Source organism: Eriocheir sinensis, chromosome 41 (genome assembly GCF_024679095.1).
Source record: "Eriocheir sinensis breed Jianghai 21 chromosome 41, ASM2467909v1, whole genome shotgun sequence".
NCBI classification, from domain to species: domain Eukaryota; kingdom Metazoa; phylum Arthropoda; class Malacostraca; order Decapoda; family Varunidae; genus Eriocheir; species Eriocheir sinensis.
The window spans coordinates 3,253,564-3,266,923 of NC_066549.1; the positions used below are offsets into that span (position 1 = coordinate 3,253,564).

Genomic DNA, 13,360 nt, shown 5'->3' on the forward strand with positions numbered 1-13,360 from the left:
CAACACTAGAATGTTCCGTAGCCGGTTTTTTTCATAAACTATGTGGGGATGATTAGCTAATTCAGGAGCTTTAAGATACGAGGCTAAGCGATGTGTTGGCTAAGGGACAATCAGTGCCAAACCTGCCATTGTACGACGCACCAAAAAACAGATGCTCGATATAACTAATAGATTCAGACATTTTAAACTCAGTATTAAAACTTTCATCCACATTATAAGTGAGACTGGTACTAATCACAGAAGACGCAGACTATAAAAAATTATGAATGATGTTATATAATTCAAGGTACACGAGAGGAAATACCTTGTGGGACATCGAAACAAAACAAAGGAGTCGCTAAAACATTTCAACCAAACGAGTCAAGCCTTTGGAGCACTCAACACCTCCCCTCCTCCCCCAGTCCTAGTGTGTGCCTTCCTCCTGCACCAACACCACCGCCGCTCGGCACTGCGTCGGGGAGCAGGAGACGGCAAGGAGTCCACCACCCCAGTCGGGACCAAAGGGCAGATGTCTCCGTCACACCCAGGCAGCCATTCACCTTACCTCCTGGAGCTCCGGCCCATCCCTCCCACAAGAGTTAACGGCCAGCTGGCGACGAGCACCTACCCCAACATAGCAGGCAAGGCCGCTAGGGTTCACCAGCATCATAATGGAAAGGAAACGCTAAAAAGAAAAACGCTATGAGTGCGAGGAGGTCATGGATTCACTGACTATTGATCAATATTTTTTTCTATTGGTACGACTTAAAAATAAAACTTTAATCACAATTTCATACTTGTGATACGTATAGGTGTTCTTCCAGATGATATTCTTCCGTTGGCAGATGTCGACGTTCTACAAGTGGACGCAGCATCCATTACAAGCAGTGTCGAAGAGCAGCAGCAGATTCAGCTGTGGGGCTGCCTTGGTAGTCAGGCAGAAGGCGAGGGAGGCGGTGGTCCTGCAGACAAACGGGAGGAACAGAGTGTACGTAATGATCCAAGAACCTACGCCCACGAGAGGGGAGGCTCGTTTCCTGGTTCATTGTCATCCGGTGAGTAAAATGCATGTTCAAACTTTTTAGCACTTTATAGCATTTGCTAAGGCAGTGAGCCCATTTATTTGATAGATACAAAAATATTTAGTGCCGTCCTAAAACTACACGTTTCCAAGTTCACTAAGTAATGATGTGAAAGGTTGTTCAGGACAAAATCTTCTTACAGTTCAAAAGGCTGCCACTGGGAACCCCAGAGCCTAAGTGATAAACACTAACGTGAATGTCAAGATACGATCAGTCTTCAAAAGGCAAAGAATCCTGAAAAGGCAAAATGCTTGCAAAAGAAAAGAGGTCAAGAAGGAAACAAGGAATAAAATTGCATACAGGGGACAAATATCATCACCAGCAGTCCCCTTCCCCTTCCCCTTTCAACACGAACCACAGAAGCTCTGGCCGCCATGCAAAGCTACGTAAGTCTGCCTATTCATTTGACTCCTATTGTTTGCTTTTCTGTGTGACATTTTGGTATTCTATGAGTCTGGAGCGTAATTCTCCTGAAATACGACAGCAAACTTGTTACAGGCACAGTTTAACTCCTTAAAGTCTTAAAGTCCAGTCAACATTATACATAATTTTACTTTTCATCTACTCCCGCAGAAAGGAGGACACCCTCGCAATGCATGTAATAAGCTACACACTCCTACATTATGTACCATACACCCTCACTAAGCCATAGCTTTCCTTTCAGAAAGTGACCACCAATGAACTGAACACGAACAAGAAATCTCTCCAGTAGTCACAATCAGTCTGACGATTGTCAATGAAGCTGACCTATGACACCTTCAGCAACACTCACCCACTTTTTACATGCCCACAATATACACTGCTAACCATAGTTGTCTAGACACAAATCTAAAGCTGAAAAAGATGTCACAAAATTCACACTATCCTCTATTCTCTGCCTCGTCAGTGCAGTGATTAGCATCCCTAACTACAAATCTGTGGGTCTGGGTTAGAATCCCGGCCTGGGCAGTGTGCAGCCCACCCAGATGTTACACTGGTCCTGTGTCCGTTAACGGGGCACAGGCTCAAAGGGCCGACAGGACGGAGATAAGCATTGCCGCCACACGCAGCTATAGCGTATGCTATTAACTGCATGAATAGTTGACGAAATTCAGTTTATATCCTGTACATAACATAACAGCATTAATTTTGACATACATACTTAATAATTGAACCTTAATAAAGCCCTTGCGCCACAATACCAGATATTGTGACGAGCAGACACAGTCTCCCACAACAATAAGAGTAGGAAAGGATACTATTTTCAAACAAATGGTAAAGATAAAGTTGGGTGCATACGCTACAGCTGTGCGTGGCGGCGTTGCTTATCTCCATACCATTGATCCTCTGAGCCTGTGGTGGGTGAGAACCCAGTAACCCAGGACATGGGTCAATGTGAAGTCTGGGATTGCTACAGTTTACATTCCCAAAGTGCCCATTTATCGACCAGCTGCAAAGGGAGTATGAACAACTGGGTAAGCTGCACACTGACTGCCCAGGCCGGAATGCAAATCCGGGCCTGTGGAGTTGTAGCCAGGCACGCTAACCACTACTCCATGGAGGTGCTGTATTTTCAAATAAGGAGCAGTAATAATTTTAACAAAAAAAAAAAAAAAAATATTAAAACCATGAAAAATTGACACACAAGTTCCTCTTTCTGAAGGTGCTAATACTTTCAATAACTTACTTTTGTCTCTATCCATGGAATGTCACCTCTCTTTCAGGTGCTGTGGCCTCCACCGTTTCTTTATTTGGAAGTCTCTGGTGATCATGATGCAGCTTGGCAAGCAGTGCTGCCTTCTGGAGCGGCCAGTGTTGGGTGACGATTGCTGCATTGGAAAAGACAGAACATCAACTGAAACCATGTGTGGACTCGTGATTTACTCTGCAACAGTCAAGATTTTTATACAAGCTAAATGACTGAACATATTCATGTCATCAGATAAATAATATTACAAGAAAAATACTAGGCACTGAACTACCCTTTGATTTTATAACATTGTGCAAGCCTGAGGGCATGTGTGAAATAAACTTTTGAATTTTGTTGTAACAAATGAGTTTAATGTCTTCCAGTTATATATTTGAAATGGTAATGTATCCCTGACCACCTAATCCTTGACCGCTAATCCTTTAGCATTATTCTGTTAAATTATTTTCAGAAGGAATCCTCCAATTACATGAACTGTTTCAAAAGCTTTTGAATAACAAAACGCACGGAAGCACAGTTTTAAGGACAAGAGGAAAGGAGGAGCTCCATCAGATCCATAAGCCTTCTAAGTGTTCAGGCCAGAAAGTGCATTAAAGCATCAGAATTATAATTGAGCAAAAAACTCCCTCCTCAGACGTTCAGATGTGATTCCTGACAGCTATTCAGAAGACATACACAGAGGCTATCACGTGGTTGCTGATGAAGTCTGATATTTTCCCCGTTTTGGGTGAGTTGGTAACATGCACGAAGTGAGATGCAAGACTTTTTTTTTTTTTTTACAACAAAGAAGGCGGCTCAAGAACACAACAACAACAACAAAAAAAACGCTACTCAAATACTTGAGCAACAACAACAAAAAAAGGAAAACAGTTAATGTGAAAATTACTAATAGGAGGTTGAAATTAGGTGTCCAAATCACCATGGCAACCCCAACTCGACCATCCCCCCCTCACCCCACTCCCCTCCCACCCACACACACCATCACCACCCTCACCATAAAGCACGACCATCACCGTTTGCATCACCAACTTTACCACCATCACCACCACCGCCACACCACCACCATTATGTCACTTCAGAATCACCAACACCCCCACTGCTATATATCGCTTGCACACACACACACACACACACACACACACACACACACACACACACACACACACACACACACACACACACACACACCTTAAAACAATCACTTTTTATGGTAACGAGACAATATTTTTACATTCACGTGTGTGTGTGTGTGCACCCAAACAGTTCACCCATGATCAAACATTTTCAACCAACACACTCACCTCCCCAAAACTACAATATACACACAAATAAAAACACACAAATACATATAAACAAAAAGCTGTACATTACCCCGTGGAACATGAAGCTTCGGACGTGGCCTTGGCTGGAGGGCGGCTCACCTGAGAAATGGAAACACAGATGAGAGGCGGGCAAGGTGAGGAAGGGCAGGTGAGTAGGAGCAGGTAAGGAAAGAACAGAGCTCCAGACGAGACGTGGAAATTAAGGAGCAAGGCAGATATACAGATGGAGACAGTAGTAAAATGAAGTAAAAGAATTGGAGATTGAGATGTATCTTTGGACAAGTGAGGAAGCGCAGGTGAGAAGGAAAAGGTTATCAGGGAAACAAAGATTCAGGCGATACGTAATTTTCGGGGGAGAAGAAAACCAAAATTTGAAAAGAACTAAACAGAACCAAGGATATAGGCAGGAAAAAATGGACAGGTGAGGTGGAAAGGAAAAGGTAAAGGAAAAAGCGGATAGAGAAGGAAATTTGAGTGGAATGAAACAGAAGCGAAAGAATAAAATGGGTAGGTGGAAGAAACATGGAAACATGGAAATGCAGGCAACAGAAAGCCTATTGGCTCATTACGAGGTTGACCGCTTTGGGCCTGGGGAGCAAATGCAAGCACCTCAATATTCAGTTTACTCCCGACGCAGCGAAGTGACGGTCGATTCTATATTTGAAGGAGTTGATAGTATTCGCATTTACTACTTCTGAAGGAAGATTGTTCCAGTGACGGATGACTCGGTTTGAAAAGAAACTCCTTCCGATGTCTGTGTTACATCGACTAGACTGAATGGGTAAACCGTTATTTCTAGTTCTTAGGTTGGTTTGCAGTTCAAAGAATTTGGAGTAATCGACGTTATTGATTTTTTTCGGATACTTGAAGACTTGAATCATACCCCCTCGTAGGCGTCTTTTCTCCAATGTAAAGAGATTGAGTCGCTGGAGTCGTTCCTCGCACGGGTGAGCCCTCAAGGTTGGTATCATCTTCGTGGCGCGTCGTTGAATCCTTTCCAGTAGATCAATGTCCTTTCTGTAATTAGGAGACCAGAACTGTACTGCATACTCGAGGTGCGGTCTTACCATGGAATTATACAAGGATAGCATCACGTCTGGCGTTTTACACTCGAAGTTCCTCGCTATGAACCCGAGCATAGTGTTGGCTTTGTTGTATGCTTTTTTACAGTGATTCGCGTGTTTCAGGTCACTGCTGATAGTGACTCCAAGATCCTTTTCCTCCTGCATCGCTTGCAGAGATCTCCCATTCATGATGTGTGTGTGGTTACTATTTCTGGACCCAATGTGCATGACTTTGCATTTGTCAACATTAAAGGACGGGAAAGGAAAGGGAAGGAAAAGGGAAAAGAGGCGTAAATGATAGCAAGGCAAGAGATACAGGATGTAATAAATTTGAGTAAAAAATGGAAATGCAGGTGGTTGCTGAAATACAATGATAGGAACATGTATAACGCCTACGTTGTGAAGTGGTTAGCACGCCAAGTTACGAATCCCCGGGTCTTGGTTTGATCCCCGGCCCGAGCAGTCGGCGCGCAGCACACCCAACTGTTTAACCTCTCATTCAGACTGGTCGATAGTTGGGTACCTGAGGAATCCTGGGGAAGGTAAACTGTGGTAAACCGGATGTCACACTGACCCTATGTCCCAAGGCAATGGTTATTTCCCGCCACGGGCTCAAGGGCCAGTGTGGCCGAGATGAGCACCGAGGCCATTGATCAGTGAATATGTTTCTCCAAGCTCAAAACAGGAAGAGTACTGGCTGGCGATCGCGGGTCCAGCACGTGATCATACCGTGAGTGAATTACACAAAAAATGTGAAGGAGGTATATTCACCCATCCAGGTCATGCTGCTGATCCACAGGATCTCAGCGGGTCTTCCATTGCTCCCCATCCCCACCCCACCCTGTCACAGCCACCCCGGGAACTGATGCCAACCTCGCCGGGGTCACTCCTACTTTTCTTTATGTCCAAAGACTTTCCTGAACAGGCTTCGTTGGCCCGTCATTGGTGTTGGTTTCCATTGTATGTTTTATTGACAGCATCACGACCATGAAAGCATGAAGCATGTTGTCATTACTGACTACCTTAACAACCATCATCATGAAAAACATTATCATCAAAACTAAAAATGTTAAGACATGATAAAATAAACTACGGAAAGAAGAAAACGGTAAGGTGGTGATAGCAGAGAGTGAGGCAACACTATGTTAAGCTACGACACTAGACGGATAATGATACTTAATGCTCCTCTCAGGCCTAGTCTGTGCCATGAACTAAACACGCAAAAATCAAATGGCAACTCAAGCTTCACAAAGAATATTAGGCCATTAACGAACATAAATAGGCAAATATGTCAATATTATGTCTAGACAAGTAAACACTTAACAAGCCCCGCCGCGCCGTTATCTCCGCCCACCTGCCACCACCTTGTAACCTTTGCACCGCCACCTCAAACCTCATCCACCTGTATTCCACCCATCCTCAGGCTTACCTGTCACCTGCTAACCTCCTCGCTTTGCCGACGTCTTTGTAATCACGACGATGAGGACGAGGGTCGCGCACGTTACACCAAACTCAGAAAACTAAGATGAAATAGATCCCTGACGGTTCACACGACCTCCCGCTCCTGCTCGCCGCTGTGTCCAAGCTCCGAGGCTTCAGCTTCGCGTGAGCTGCCAACGTGACGTCACGGTACACATCAGCCTCCATCCAATCACAAGCCTTCTTTTCACCCCAAGGGCCTCCACCCCACCCCTCATGATCACAGCGTTTGGTATTTCCTAAGATTATTACAATTATAACTTTTCTAAATAGACTTAATGTGATTTTGATGTATTGCGAATATTTCAAAGTATGCGGAGAACACGAAAAACACTTTTGACGATGCGCTTTGAAGTCACGTGAGCAACGGTTTCCATGGTAACGGTGTGACGTATATCAGCTGCTGAACTAACGAAAACAGGGAAGCTATATTAGGAATCAATTCATGAAACACACACACACACACACACACACACACACCATATGTTATACATCCTCACATGGCTAACCAAAAAGGGTAAAAGTTTAGGACTACAGCACTACTACCTATGATACTATAATCTTGTGAAATGCCCTCTAGAAGTAAGGCAAAGCACAAGCATAAATTTATTTGTGACTGAGAGCTGTGTTGCACCAGCCATTGACGTTACACGGAAACGGTAGCGTCCTAAAATCAACGTTACAATACAAGGACATGGAATACTCCTTTCGAATAGTCTATAAATATAGTAGACAAGAAAACAGACTTGGATATAGATTCATTAATATAGATGTGTCACTGTGAATCGTTGTGACCCATTGGAGAAGATCAGACAAATAAAAAAAAACGTATCCAGTGTGCAACGATACTGTGTCCCATTAGAGAAGATAAGACAAATAATAAAAAAAACAATAACCAAAGTGCGCTGATACTGTGTGCCATTAGAGAAGATAAGACAAATAATAAAAAAAAACAGTAACCAAAGTGCACTGATTCTGTGTCCCATTAGAGAAGATAAGACAAATAATAAAACAAACAGTAACCAAAGTGCGCTGATACTGTGTGCCATTGGAAAAGATAAAGCACATTATTAAACAAAAGCCAAGCAGTGCAGCGAAGATCACGACATACAGGACATACCCGATATTGACAGTACAAAGTATTATATGACTAATGTACTTATACCTGACAACCAACACGAGTCGTTCAAGAGACTGAAATTAATGTGAAACGGTCTCAGGATTGCGACCGGCAAGTGGAGTCCCAAGTCTGCCGGATACAAGTTATACATGCGATCGTATTCAGGACAGAGCGACACGTGTTAGTGGAGTCCGTTAATTAACTGTTAACCTTCGTGGCAGGTGTTTGATGCTCAGGTTAATTCGTACGCGTCAGTGCTTTGTTAGACGAGAATGTATGTATATGCGAGAATTATGCAACACTTATATTGTATTAAGTAAGTATACATACATTTTGAAACCACCCATACAAGGAAGAAAACCAAATTAGTCATGATTGGAGAAACAACTATTAAATGTATCTGTTTTCGTCAGTAAGTTAAATTACTGCGTGCGTGTGTGTGTGTGTGTGTGTGTGTGTGTGTGTGTGTGTGTGTGTGTGTGTGTGTGTGTGTGTGTGTGTCACGGTTCAATGCTTTAACAAAATTATGTTTTTTTCTTTCATGGACATATGAAAGCAACAAACAGATTGTTTTATTCGAATGCTCTGATTTATAAGCGAGTGACGGAAATTAATAAAATTCCGTCGAGGCTTAATCACGCAGTATCAAGTGAAATATTTTTTTGTTATTAATTAAGTAGTTCTTTTTCTCTCTGAATTTACATTTAATTATATTCTAATTTCTAACATCCATCGAGGTCGGCGCTATAGCTCGCTTTTGTTGCTTTGCACTATTAATAATACGACAATGTCTGTCAGTACCATATGCCTAGCAACCATTAGTATAATACATATATGAAGGTGGATAGATAGCCAAATATATACAGGTAGATGTATACATAGAAAGACAGATGGGAAGATATAGATGTGTGTATCCGTAACCCAGCTGTAGCTTTGGCTTCATTGTCACTGTAAATTATCATGTGGCATTTTTCGAACCACACATCCCCTTTTCAATTAAATAAAGGATTTTTTTGTGGCGTTAACCTGGTGATTAATTTTTTAAAGTCCTCAGAGGTGCGTTTCTGCAGCAATAACGCCTTAAGACTGTTTGTGGCAGCGAGACGGCAGATTATAGCAAATTAATGTTCATCTTGTCGCTAGTTTCAGGTGCTCACCCCACTTCACCGATATTGCCGCTACACTCAGCGTGGGTGTAGAATAACTCAGCGACGGGCGAGAGCGGTAACGTGCTGGGCAGGTTTTGTATCACGTATACTGTGCCGCCTCACCCATCACTCAGACACACTATATATATTTTCCACTCCCATGTTCAGTCAAGTGTTCCTTGCTGTGTTCACTGCAAACAGGGGTGTGAAGTCAAAATTAATTAAGCTTGCATTAACGCTGAAGCTTCTGTTAGTAGTTTTGAAGGTCATAGAGGAAGCTGTTGCCGGTATTGTACGCTTTTGCTTTGTTACGTACTTGTCTTTCTCTCCTCCAGGGTATAGACATGTACTGTGTGTGTGTGTGTGTGTGTGTGTGTGTGTGTGTGTGTGTGTGTGTGTCAGAGAGAGAGAGAGAGAGAGAGAGAGAGAGAGAATGCTGGAGAAGGGGTTGTATTTCTACCCAATAAATACCGAGCCTCGAAAGCCAATTCCCCAACGTAAAATAACACAAACGGAAATATTAAGGTAAAAATGAGAGCTGGGTGTCAATACTATTCCCCTGCACAATTCCTCACAAGATCCATTCGCTGCAATTGACTCGTTCTAGCTCGATGGTTAAGAAAAAGTAACATTTGTACAAGGAATAATTATAGAATGGTCTGATTATCAACATCACTACGCAGAAATGGTTAAGTAATGTATGAAATGTGCAGAAATGTTCCATGTATATTATATTTCCTGCTCCTTTGATCCGAAAATGCCCACCGTCAGCACTCATCACCATATACACTTATAAAACACTACACACTATTTTTTTAAGTGGTCTGGTATTCATTTCTCTCTTGGTATTTGTTCACTATCAACGGCTCTCCAAAGCGAATGGTTGTTTCTTTCCTCTCCCTGAGCAAGAAAAGTTATCTCCGTTCCCGTGTTCTCCCTAAAATACAAGGCTGATCCATTTCTCTTCTCCCTCGCACGCTGCTCCTCCTCTCTCTCCCTCTCCCCAGGTCAGCCGAGACTCGTGATAGGCCGCCGCTGAAACACTGCCCCTCAAAATACAACAACAACGTGCAAAATACAGCAGCAACTCATCTCTGGTGCTTGTCGTGGAGTCGTTTGGTGTGCTACAGAGTTACATTTATTTATTTGTATTTACTTTCCTTTTTCTCGAAGTATCATCAATCTTCACGGAACAAATTACACTACGAATACGACAATCTATTTAAATTTCTTGCAATATAATTTAAGAATAGCCAGCATTACCCTATAAGAGCAGTGATTAGCGTGCTTTTTTTCCATTTATTTTTTTGCCCATGACCTGTTCCCTCTACTATCAAAAAATAAATAAATAAATAAACAAAGGTAAACAGGTTGAGAAAAAAAAAAATAGGAGGGTCACTTTCTTAAACATTTTTTCTTAAACATTAGGCTTTCTTAAGAGTTATAGGCATATCCCTGGGCAGTTTTATGAGCCTTCTGGTAGTATGGCCCTTCTGAGAGTAGCTACAGTGAACGTACATTAGGGTGCCGTAAGAGTTATAGGCATTTCCATGGGCAGTTTTATGAGCCTTCTGGTAGTATGACCCTTCTGAGAGTACAGTGAACGTACATTAGGGTGCCGTAAGAGTTATAGGCATTTCCACGGGCAGTTTTATGAGCCTTCTAGTAGTATGACCCTTTTGAAAGTACAGAGAACGTGAAAAAAAACTCATAACAACCCGATTAGTCTCCTTTTTGGCCTGTGAAAATAGTTGATGTAAGAGGCGAAAGCGTTTGATAATACTGACCCATGCCACTCATGCATATTGAGTGGGATTTCCCTCCGAATTAATTGGCAATAAGAGTTCCCGTTTTCTTCGTCACCACCGCCGCCGAATACCGAGGTTATTGGCAACGCTTCCTTCCTGGCAACAAACGAAGGAATGAAGTTTGAATGCGATGAAAATTTTCTTGATGCAGTTATTACTATTACTATTGTTTGTATGATTGGGTCACCACATTATCTATTTTTTGTTATTAAGTTCTTACATTAAAACCTATTCGTTGGGCTTAATCTACGTCTGAGTCTCACATACGTCTACTGGCTAAATTTAACTATTTCAGCAACAAAACGGAGCACTTCTCGCTGAAATTGAGACTATAACGTTCACCACCGGTCTCGGCTCTCATTCTTATTCCATGACCAATCTGGTGAACAGCTCTAATTTCGGCGTTCCTTATTAATCTAGACCAGTTATAGCGAGGAAGAATGCAAATACATGTAAAAGTTAATGAAATAGAGAGAAAAAAAATGTACGTTGCAAGATACTCACTAGATTTCAGTGTATGTGTTTCGTGTGTGTGTGTGTGTGTGTGTGTGTGTGTGTGTGTGTGTGTGTGTGCGTGTGTGTGTCATTCACCATGGTCTGATCACATGCCTGAGCCGAGTCTAGTGTATGTGAGATGAGAGGTTTGAGAACAGCACGTAAATAATTGTGGAAAAAATTTAAGCAAGAAAATAGTGAACTGAGATAACAAGGTTGGGGGAATGAACATCAGAATAAGGGACAGGAGCGCATTAAGGAAGAGAGTTTAGTGAATGTTTGATGAGAGAGGTTTGAGAGCATCACGTTACTAATGGAGGATCTGAGTCAGCAATAGACAGTACGATTAGCAGGAAAACAGAAGACAGTGACGACACGGCAAAGGGAAACACCAGAATAATGGAGAGGAGCGCAATAAGAAAAAGGAACAACACTGAAGGCAAGATCGTAAGTCACCGGAATCAATACAATAAGCTTATCAATGCAAAACAATTCATAGGAAAATAGAGGACTGAGATGACAAGGTTGAGGGGAATATTAGAAGAAAGGACAGGAGAGCATCAAGGGATAGGAGTCACAGGGAAGATATGAATGGTTGCTACGGTCGACTATTCGTTCCACCAGTCTTAATCGGCCCTTGAGAACTGTCCCTTTCCTCTTCCACTCTCCCTTTCCCATGGAGGTAGAATTGGTGGAGTCGACACGGCTCGCTTATCCCATTCATTGAGGTGAAGCCGACGAACAGTCAAATTTACGGCCAAAAGATGGGGGTGGGCGAGCCTGGCCGAGCCCATTAAGAGGGAGCCTGGCCGTAAAAATGACAGCTCGGGCGGATTCACTTAACTGGGCTGATGTCGACTCCACCAATTCTACCTCCATGCTCTTTCCTCTTCCCTTGTCCCTCTCCTCCGCCCTACGCCTTCTCTGCACCGGCTTTCTACGCTTCATATGGATTTATTTACATATCAGATGAAGCCGTGCCATGACATCTATCTTATGAATACTAATGTAGCGGAGGGCTGGTGATACAACTGGAGCACCTGTCCTAATAAATATTTAAATCACCGTTAAATAATTATCACTCACGAATAAATGAGTTGCCCATAATTCCGTCATAACATCAACACGGAAATAATCATAATACCTTTACCTTTATTATAGTTTGAAATGGATTATATACCTAAATTATGCACTCCCCCTACACACACACACACACACACACACGTACACTGCTCCATTTCCCGAGTCAAAGAGGGTCGTATTTTAAAACATTTCGTCGCCCAAGTTCACATATTTGACATGGCTTTCGTAGGAGCTGTAGGCCTTTCCAGGGGTAGTTTTATGACCCTGGTGGTAGATTGACCCTTCTTCTGTGCCATGAACCTTAAAAAACACTCATGAAAACCCGATTGATCCCCTCTTTGACCTTTAGAAATAGTTGATATGAGAAGCGATGGTGTCTTAAAATACGGCCCTTTTAAAGAGATCAATTCTTGCTTATTCCCCTCCGGAGCCTTGCCACGTTGTCTTTCCTTTCTTCCCTCCCTCCTTCCACCCCTACTTCTAAACAATTCCCTCCCCCCCTCCTCTCTCACACCTCCCGCCCCTCCCCCCCCTCCCTCTTTGCCTTCCGACGAGCTTGTTACATGGTTCGGTTCGTTCCTTAAACTTTGGCAGTGGTCGGGGGCGAGTCACCATATTCGGGAAGGGACGTGAAGGAAGGAAGGAAGGAAGGGAGGGAGATGGAATTTAAAAAAGGATAAAAGAGAGGGAAGTAAGGATCGGAGTAAGGATTTTTTTTTTTTTTGCCATCAGCCCATTATGGATATTAGGTCAAGAAGGAGGGAAGGAAGAAAGGAAGGAAGGAAGGAAAGAAGGAAAGGATAATAACCATGTTCTATAATATATAAGATTCAAAACAGAAAACGAATCAGTGTGATGGGTAGCTAAAGCATACGTAGTTGAGGCTGAGTTAGTGAAACTTTCAGAGGAGGTGGAGAAGGAGGAGGAAGAAAAGGAGGAGGAGGAGGAAGAAAAGAGGAGGAGGAGGAAGAAAAGGAGGAGGAGGAGGAAGAAAAGGAGGAGGAGGAGGAGGAGCGACGGAAGAAGAAGCAGCGACGGAAGAGGCAAGGAAATAGGAAGTTAAGTATCGGCGGAAAAAGCAGCGACAGAAGAA

General features: G+C 42.9%; 1 protein-coding gene and 1 long non-coding RNA gene across 7 annotated transcripts in view; one reads left to right on the forward strand and one right to left on the reverse strand.

Moving 5' to 3' along the window:
• LOC127009508 (putative neural-cadherin 2) overlaps positions 1 to 2,913 on the forward strand; it is a 92,524-nt gene extending 89,611 nt beyond the window's left edge. For 2 of the 5 annotated variants that reach the window (XM_050882624.1, XM_050882626.1), the window contains 3 exons: positions 402 to 620; positions 804 to 1,034; positions 2,765 to 2,913. In XM_050882624.1, the coding sequence (XP_050738581.1) occupies positions 402 to 620; positions 804 to 1,034; positions 2,765 to 2,808 (494 nt within the window). In that variant the 3' untranslated portion in view covers positions 2,809 to 2,913. Of the gene's footprint in view, positions 1 to 401; positions 621 to 803; positions 1,035 to 1,203; positions 1,448 to 1,725; positions 1,924 to 2,764 lie in introns of those variants that run through there. The other 3 variants (XR_007762027.1, XR_007762028.1, XM_050882625.1) reach the window with 3 other exon arrangements.
• On the reverse strand, positions 525 to 6,737 carry LOC127009510 (uncharacterized). Of its 2 annotated transcripts, XR_007762030.1 has the most exons (5): positions 6,564 to 6,736; positions 4,120 to 4,169; positions 2,728 to 2,869; positions 777 to 941; positions 525 to 664 (listed from the first exon to the last, which is right to left on the reverse strand). It is a non-coding gene; the product is annotated as an uncharacterized LOC127009510 (long non-coding RNA). The 2 variants fall into 2 exon arrangements; XR_007762029.1 differs by lacking the exon at positions 525 to 664 and having other exon boundaries at positions 798 to 941; positions 6,564 to 6,737.
• Positions 6,738 to 13,360: the final 6,623 nt, after the last annotated feature.